General features: G+C 45.8%; 1 protein-coding gene across 1 annotated transcript; it reads right to left on the reverse strand.

Moving 5' to 3' along the window:
* Positions 1 to 6,039: 6,039 nt before the first annotated feature.
* On the reverse strand, positions 6,040 to 9,395 carry lyz (lysozyme). Its single transcript, NM_001163157.2, has 4 exons — positions 9,226 to 9,395; positions 7,769 to 7,927; positions 6,255 to 6,333; positions 6,040 to 6,170 (listed from the first exon to the last, which is right to left on the reverse strand). Exons 1-4 carry the CDS (start codon positions 9,350 to 9,352, stop codon positions 6,104 to 6,106), a joined length of 432 nt encoding a protein of 143 aa, NP_001156629.1. The 5' UTR covers positions 9,353 to 9,395; the 3' UTR covers positions 6,040 to 6,103.
* Between the last annotated feature and the right edge of the window lie 262 nt (positions 9,396 to 9,657).

The raw sequence follows: 9,657 nt of genomic DNA on the forward strand, positions 1-9,657 counted from the left end.
TTTGCAATATTTATCGAGCCTCTAGCTGCAGCAATAAGACAGAATGAGAGCATTAAAGGAATTAAAACCAAACACAGCCATCATAAAATAGTCTCTATGCAGATGACATATTACTTTTTTTAAGTAATATACATTCTGTAAATGAAACGGCAACAATCATTAATGAATTCTCTTCTATATCAGACTATTCCATTAATTGGAATAAATCTGTTTTATTACCACTGAACAGTAATGCGGAGCAAGGACTCACAATACCAGTTAAATCAGGCAATATAAAATATCTAGGTATTTATTTTTCCCCCAAAATATCAGAACTGGTGCAGCTAAACTACACCCCATTACTGAAAAACATACAGGACGATCTAACACGCTGGACCAAACTGCCTCTGTCCCTTATGGGCAAGGTAGCCACGGTTAAAATGAAAATCTTACCCAAAGTTAATTATCTCTTCTCAATGATTCCCACACAACCGCCATTAAAATGGTTCAAAACATTAGACTCATCCATATCAAGCTTTCTATGGAACAATAAACCTGCAAGAATTAGTCTAAAAACTTTAAAATCTGCAAAAAGCTGTGGAGGATTAGAATTACCTAACTTCCACAATTACTTTCTTGCAAATAGATTACAATACATCTTAAAATGGTTAAAAAATAATCCAGAAACCAACTCATGGTTAGACTTGGAACAGGCGTTATGTGGAAAGATCAACCTGTCAGATCTTCCATTTATTAGTCAAACAGTTAAAAAACAGGATTGTTTCAAAAGTATTAATATAAATGCCACTTTAACAGCCTGGTGGGAATTTCTCAAAATATCAAAATCATCAATTCAACCGTGCAAAATGACACCCATCTGGAACAACCCAGACATCCTCATAAACAAAAAAATTATCCACTTCCCAGCTTGGCAAGCAGGGGGCATAAAACAACTAGAGCACATAATTATTGATAGAAGATTCATAACTCCCCAGGAACTTCAAGACAAACATGGAATATATAACTTCTTGGAATATCAGCAACTTAAATCATTTATTTCTAAAAAGTTTAAATACAGAGACAACGATTTAAAGCTACCAGATGTAGTTACCACTCTGATCAATTTCTCAATGAATAAAACTCTCTCCAAAATATACAAACTTTTATGTAATTTAGATACCAATATTTCACTTCCGACAACAAAATGGGATGCAGATTTGAGCATCAGCACAGATGAAAGTTTTTGGTCAGAACTTTGTCTAAACACCTTTAAAATGACAAAAAGTCCAAATCTGCAGCTAATCCATTTCAAAACTCTTCACAGAATTTACTACACTGGACAGAGGATGTTCAAGATGGGTCTCAGTAACTCAGACATTTGTCAGCACTGTGACAGTAATCTACCTGACAATTACATGCATGCACTATGGTTCTGCACGCCTGTCCAGGCTCTCTGGCAGCAGGTATGTGCCGATCTATCAGTCTGGCTTAAGGTTTCAATCACAGCTTCACCGTCACTTTGTGTGCTTGGTGACATGAGTGCCATCGATGTAGAAGGAGGATTAGGCTCTATCGTTTTCATAACTCTTTGCATTGCTAAAAAAACTATTTTAATAAATTGGAAAAGCAAAAAAAATATAAATATAAGTCAACACAGAAATCTGCTGCTTGATCATATCAGCTTGGAAAAAATGTCAGCCCAAAGTTCAAGTAACTTTGAAAGAATTCGGTCTCTCTGGTCTCCCATAGCTAACTCCGTGACTTAGGGGGTGGGGGGGGCATGGTCGTCGCTGCTCCTTGCCCTTCTGCCGTGGGCCGGGGTGGGGGTCGGGGCCTCCGGTGCCTGGCCGGGGGTGGTGGGGGCTCCGTTGGTCGGGGGGTCGGGTCCGGCGCCTGGGTGGGGCGGCCTGGGGCGCTGCGTGGTCCTCTGGGCTTGGGTGTGGGGGTGCGTGGTGGGGGGGTGGGGTGGTGGTCTGGCTTGGCTTGGGGGGGTGGTCCCTTTGCCTGTGCTGGGGGGGGTTGGCGGGGGGCGCTGCTCGGGGGGGGGGGCCCAGCGGCGCTGGATGGGCTTCCCGTCTACACCTGGGGCTGGGATCGGCCCTTCCCTGGCTCTGGGGCGGGACGGGACAACCCTCTTGGGGCCCCCGGTCGCTCTGGGTGTCATCCGCTTCGGCTGCGGGGTCTGGGGGTGGGGTGGGGTGGGGGTCTTGTCGGCCCTGTCCTGTGGGGGGGCATTCTGGGGGAGGGGGGGGTGGGCACTATTGGTACGGGGCAGGGGGGGTTGACGGGTCGGGGTCTCCGCTGAGGCCATCGGCGGTTTCCCCGGCCGGTTGGCTGCCTCGGTCCCGTCGAGGCCTGACCAGAGCTCTTCTAGGGCCGGCGTTTGGGGGTGGGGGCCTGGGCTTGCTCCGGGGGGGGCCGGCGCTTTCTGGCTCCCCTCTCTCTGTGTGGGGGTGGTGGTGCTGGGCCTGGGGTGTCTGCGCCTCGGGGGGTGGGGCCCCGGGGCTGGGTGGGCCTGGCCCCCTTGCTGGGGGGGGGGCGGGGGACGGCTGTTTGACCACCGGGGGACAGTCTATCATCTGTCCCCAACTTACCCCCTTCCTCATATAACCTCATAATAGGGTGAGGGGGTGGGGGGCTTAGCCTGCGATGAGCCTTGGGGGGGGGGTTTATTAGGCAGTGGCCCCCCTCCTGTGGTTGCCGTATGGAGTGGGCCCCCCCTCTTTCGGTTTTATTTGCACCTTAGACATGTAGGGCCCTTGGTAGGGGGGGTGCTTGGACATCACTGTGAGTAATCAGGAGATGTCCCCTTAGTGCCCTACCTGCCAATTTTAACCGCACCCCCCTTAGTACACACACCCCCCCCCCCCCCTCAATATATACACCCCAACATAAACACACACACATGCACACACACACTCTCTCAAACACACATACACGCACACACATTTTGCAAGGAAGGTGGGACCTAGGACCATCTGTCCCCTGCCTCTTCCCTGGTGGGGGGTACGGGCCCCTTTGCAACGGCGGCTGTGTCCCCGGGGTGCCGGCTTCCTGGGCCCGGCGGTGCTCTCTCCGCGCGGTGGGGGGGTTCACATTACATCTGAGCCGGGGGTGTTCGTGTCCCTGGGGGGTGGGTTCTGGTCCTTGCTCCTGAGTGCTGGGCCCCGCCAAATTTCCAACTGTGGCCGAGCCTGGTCGGGCCATATTTACAACACCCCTTGTGGGCCCTCTTTTTTTCCCCGGGGTTCCCCCCTCCTGGGCGGGGGCGGCGGGCCCCTGCCTCGCTCCTCCCTGGACCAACCGTGGGCCGGGCGGATGGCTGCCTGGAGTGCGGAGTGGGTCTCCCTTGGGGGGTCCTGGCTCGTACCTGGGGTTGGGGCGGGGGGATGCCCGGAACTCCTGGGTGGTGGTGGGGTGCTCGTCTGGGGCTGTGGGCGTCCTTCTCCGGTGGGGCCCTGCGTTGGGTTCTCCCGGCGCGGCGGGGGGGCTGCTCTCCTGGTTGGGCTGGGGCGGCGCCCTCTTTCCCTCCGTGCCTCCCTGCTCTATGGCTCTGGGGGCCTTGCGGCGGCCCTGCTGGCCCTGGCCTGGGTGGCGGGCTTGGTCGCCCGGGCGGCGGTTGTTCCCCGCCGGTTCCCGTGTGGCGTTGGGGGGATTCCGGCTGCCGCTGCTGGTGCGGTGGGGGTCTTGGGGTGGGGGTGGCTGGGCACTCTCCCTCCTTCTTTTCACGTTCCACCATCCATTTTAGAAGAACATAAACATTCACCTGAGCACAGGTGTTAGCTCAACAGACTGAATGACTGAAATATTTCACACTAGTTGGTTTTAAGGCATAAGTATGCGTGTGAACACTATCTGTTTTGTGTACATGTCGACAGGTGGACATTTCTGCAACTAACAGGTGTGTTTATAACATTTGAGTGTGTGTGTGAACAGGCCCCGCCCTTTTTGTACTACATTTGAACCTTACCGTAACGATAAACAACCAGTAAACCTGTCTGCTCTATGCTGCTTCATTGTCTTATCCCCCTTCCCCTCCTATTATCACCCCCTACCCCCCCTCTCTCTAACGTCCCTCTCTCTTCTTCCCCTCTTTCCTTTTCCGTCCGGTCCAACACCAAAGATTTTCAGACATGTTTGAAATTAATAAAGTTTGGCCTCAATTACAAAAGGGGTTTATTCAGACATACCTTTGGTTTGTCTGAAGATTAATAACCCCTCTTGTTAAAGTAAAATATGTCCAACCCAAGAGGCCCTCAGCTCTCATCTGACTGCCCAGCTGTTGGACAGGACAAGTTAAAAAAATAAATAAATAAATAAATAAATAAATAAATAAATAAATAAATAAATAAATAAAATTGGGGTTGCCAGATAGAGTCGTGGTTTCCAAGCCCGGAATTCATCTAAGAACCACCAGACCAAACAAAAAAAATCCCAAAATATGAATCAGATTTTACTAAACCAAAATTAGCAGTGATTAATCATCTGATTCCTGATTTGATTGAAAGTCCAACTTTTACACATTTTTAATGATCCACCGTTTTTGTAGACAGTCGGACCAAAACATAAAAAGATGACGGACTCCTATTGAACTTTATTAATAACCACAATGTTTATCTCAAAAATGTAAAAAAAAATCAAAAAAATAAAGAGAAAAAGAAAGAAAGGGAAAAAACACAAATAATTAAACATCACTGTCCTGTCCTCACAACATGTGATTTGATGCTGCTAGACAGCCAGCGAACAAATACGAGTACTTCCAAGTTAGTTTGAGTTGCTTCTTTAATTTCTCTTCATCTTGAACAATACTCATATTATTATTTGTAACTGAAATAAAACAGAAAAAATGTGTTCACAGACATTAGCTTTCCATAAGAAGGTATGAGAGGCCAAATGCTAATTCACAGCTTGTGAAAAAACACTTTAAACTGCACAAGAAACAGCTAAACAACTTCCTAAGAAACATAAAAAATGTATAATCAACTTACAAAGACGGAAAATTCCCACAGAGCCGCATCTCCGTGAAAATGTGCTCCATCAAACTCACTCTGACAAAAATTTAAAATCGAAACTTAACAGAAACGACAGATGTCTCACTCTGACTATTTTCCAAAAGGAACTGTCAAGCATGAATTACATAAAGAAAATACTTCTTTTACCAACTTAACGAAAGGCATTACAATCATAGTTCTAGTTTAACTCATGAGCCTCTCATGCTCAAACGAGGAAATTGTTTTGTATTTTTCTCATGAATTTACGTGAGGCAAAAATAAAAGCTGATCTCCTTGTGAAATGCAATAAAGAGGAGCTGGATGTTTAAAAACCTGCTCTCAAAGCTTATTTGGTGATTTTCTAATTTTGATGAAAAGAATATTTTGTGCAACACCAACAGTTAAAATCCTCCCAAAATCTAGTCTATGCATTGATAAAACAAATGATCTGTTGTTTTCCTATTAATATCATAAAAAGCACAGAGGTTTCCTGCCTCATTCTGTCTTTTCAGAGCTGAACACTAAAAAAGACAGACAAATGTAAAATACATTAGCCTATCAAATAGAAAACAAGGACATGTAATAAAAAGGTTTGGAGAGTATAAATAATAATAATAATAATGTTTATTACATTATCAGCATATGCTTAGTAAACAAAGTTACAGGTCGGGGAGCGACAATCAACCCACTTCACATGGGATTACATCATCTGGCATCTGAGGCAGACCCCGTAGCCTGAAACTAAACAGGAAACACGCAAAAAACAGCTACATATATTTGAATATTTAGGATTAAATTATTAAAAGATTAGAATCAAACAGATAAATTGCATTAGCGGAACAGGATAGTGGACACATTTATCATATTATCAGTAGGCTATACATCTCATAATAGCAGGATGATGGCAGGTGAGGCACTGCTTCACCTGCCTCCCTTGACCGTACGTTTGAAAGTTCTTCAACAGGCCACTAAACCAAAACCCACCCAAGTTAAGTACACCTACCTAAAGCAATATTTGCACACAAATTCAGAATAAAAATGAATTTTAACAAACCACAGCGACAAAAAAGATTTTTACTTTTATTTATTTCTCTGTAAATATGATGAATGGAAACATCAATCGTGTGAAATGATCAGAATCCACATCCCTGGATGTAGGAACTCACGTCTCTCCCTCTGCAGTGATCACGCCAAGCCACCCTAAAGGAAAAAAAAAGCAGTTATGACTGGTCTTCAACCTCAGACGGCCGGCCTGCTTCCATCTGCCACATGGTTGCGTCTCACCAGGCAGCTATGCCACTTGGATCCTGAACGATGCGTTTGGCACAGGCGATGGCTGTGCCCACCGAGTCAGACAGAAGCGCTGAGACCAACAAGAGAGGAGAACAAATGTTTCAATTGTTTGGTTAACATATCTGAAAACAAATGATGACAAAAAGACGCCTTTGGTTAGCCTTTTTGGGACGGCTAAAGAGATACACACTATGGTTAACTTTGCTCTTGTTGGGCTTCTGTTTAGTCTCTATGTATTTCTTTTTGTCCCTAAAGACGGGCGGCCGTGGTGCAGTGGTAGGGCGGTCGACCCATGATCGTAATATTGCAGGTTCAATTCCTGCCTTGGCGCCAGTGTTCAGCAGCAGAGGCACCGACTGTGTGTGTGTGTGTGTATGTGGGTGAATGGGACTGTGACTGTAAAGCGCTTTGGGCCTTCAAAAGAGGGTAGAAAGCACTATATAAGTATACACCATTCACCATTCTATATATATATAAGTATACGCTATTACCATTTAAAGAGATTATTAAAGTAAAGGCATATTTTTATAGAATAGCTAATAATAGCCATCATAATTATGAATTAATTTAAAAAATGAAACACAGATGAATCATTCACTCAAAAAGCAACTATGTTTAAAAAAACATTTAAATCCCAAAGTAGAAACAAACTGACTAAAGAAATGGCGTTTTTCAGAACAAGCTGAGATGAGTTTGGACTTCTGCAGCAGACTGGCGATCTGTCTCTTCGCCAAAGAGTGGCCGGGATAGACTCCGGCAGCCCCGTGACCCCGAAAGGGACAAAACCGCTTTAAAAGTTGAATGAATGAGTTTGGACTTAAAATGGTAATAGCTATATACTCGGATAGTCCTTTACCTCCTTCCTTGATTTAGGACCCCAAGTCCCATCCACCCATTCACACACTGATGGCCAGAGGCAACGTGGGGCTCAGTCCCTAGCCCAAGGGCACTTCCACACATGGGCAGGCAAGGCGGAAATTGAACCTGTGATTAATTTCCACGCTACCTCAGTGCTACGGATGTGTGATTTTAGTGAGCAGATGCTCCTGATGGTGCTGGGGTGAACGGGGGGCATAGATGAGGACATGAAGGGGAGTCAGACAGATATGGAGGAGAGAGGTCTGGACAGTGTAAAGGAGAATTCTGAACTGAATTTAGGAGGAACAGGATGACCGCAGAGGTTTTTAGGATCCAGGACGATAGAAAAAAGAGTGACAGGTCAATGTGAGTTGTTAATGTTTGTTCTTTCTTTCCCAGTTCAGGATCAGGCTTGAGATCAAACTTATTGGGGAAGCCTTTAGAGCATTTGAAGTTCATCAAATCCTCAAAGATGGTTTAAGCTGAATGATTCCATAGCTGTGAAAGGGCTACTCCTTCTGTTCCTTTTATTTCTGTCTCTAACCCAACAAGTCAAAATGTAAATGTGTCTGCTAGAGAGGCTAACTTTTCCTAACAGTGTCCATTTCAGAAAAAAAGAAAAAAGTTTTTTTCACTCCGTTACTCACCGCTGCATGGAATTTTGCACCCGTTGACTCTTCCGGTTTTTCCATCGTCACACCACCAATAACTGTTGATCTGGAAGATGCCATAATCCGTTGACCCGTCCCTGTTGTGGTTGATGGCATTGGTGTTGAATCTAGACTCATGTTGTGTCAGGCAGACCCCTGCAGAAATATACCCCCCCCCAAAAAAGCACAGGTCTATAGACTGAACTGGCAAATTCATGAATAAGGTAAAGCCTTAAACAAACACCGCTTTACTTTACCCTCTACACAAAAATCCTGTCAGCACATGCTAATGAGGCTGGCTAATGGCCTGGGAAGGCCTCGGGGTCCCCCCCAGAGGAGGAAGTGGGAGGGAAGTCTGGGCATCTGTGCTTAGACCAGTGTTTTTCAACGAGTGTGCCGCGGCACACTAGTGTGTCATGGGAGATGGTCAAGTGTGCCGTGGGAAATTGCCCTCATTAACTGATCTAAAAACATTTCCCATCTCCAGGATCTCAGCTCTGTGTTCATCCAAACAAACCCTGATAAAACACTTGGAAGTAAGGAATATAAAAGATCATAAAATTATTTTTCTTTGTGTTTTTTTGATTCTATTAAAGACATTTTGATAAGAATGACGGTACCGCGATTTGGCTGCAGCTAAAGCCGTTTGCGGTAAAGTCCCGCCCCTTTAACTGTCTCCGGCAATCATTCTTGGAGGCTTAATCACATGTCATCAGTCTGACCAATCAGAAGTGGTTAAAGTCTCCACTTCCTTGTTCCAATTTAGCTCATAAAGTCTCTCAGTTCCAACAAAAATACCAGCTAAAGCTCGTCTTTAGCGGTGCAGCTTTCCACAGAATCCAGTGTCAGACGGTGGAACAAGAGAACAAAACAATGAAGCTCAGAGAAGAGAGTCTGTCTGCCCTTTTGCGGCAGTTTTCACACTACATCTCCCATGATGCATTGGGTTAAAGGGACAGCGTCTTAGCGTACAATGAGTCGTCCTTTAACGTCTTGAAACCACAACAAACACACATCAAACTGTTTTTGAATTTTCTAACTTAACTTTTATTTCATCTTTTAGAAAAAAACAGCCACAACTTCCTGCTTTTTCTGCCACAATTATCACAAAAATGCACATGAGATTGCGGGGGGGGGGGGGGGGGCTGTCAATCAATACAGACTGAGTTTGTTTGTTTTTTTGGATGCTGGTGTGCCGCGGGGTCTTTGTCAAGGTTAAAGTGTGACGTGGCTCAAAAAAGGTTGAAAAACACTGGCTTACAACACTGCTCCCACGACCCGGATAAGTGGAAGAAGATGGATGGAAGCTGTTGAAAGACTGAATATAATTTCTGAAATAATGTCTGACTTTCTGTTGAGTTTACACCAAAACCCTAAACTTGCAACATCGTCTCTGACATGGCAGTGATTCCTAGAGTTGTGTTTGTGCAGCGTGTGCAGAGGTCCGTACTCACAGTTGGCCAGGCTCACACCGCGATACCCATCCATTCCCTGAGCCTTCAGCAGGCGGGCCCACTGACAGCGCTCAAACACTTTGGCACTGGCACCGGCCACCAACAGCAAAAACACAAGGCTCTTCATCTTCTGCTCTCGCTTCAGCTGAAAGTCCGTTCTGCCGAATTCTGATGCACACAGACGACGGCTCCATTTATTGACATCCTGTTGGCTGTTGTCCAGTGTCAACATGAAAGTAGACAGACTCCAGTCTCACATTTGACATACTTTGACTGTTTCATGATTGCAACATAAACAGTAAAGTTCACTTTTGATGGTCTGGGCGACAGTTCTCGAAAAGTGGGTGTTGCAAAAGCAAAATCAGAGGGACCCCGGAGTGGGGGGCTTTGCGGCTTGGCAGCGGTGGAGCCCCCCACACTGGTGACCTCCTA

Source organism: Oryzias latipes, chromosome 12 (assembly GCF_053564925.1).
Source record: "Oryzias latipes strain Hd-rR chromosome 12, Olatipes_Hd-rR_3.1".
In the NCBI taxonomy this organism is placed as follows: Eukaryota; Metazoa; Chordata; class Actinopteri; order Beloniformes; family Adrianichthyidae; genus Oryzias; species Oryzias latipes.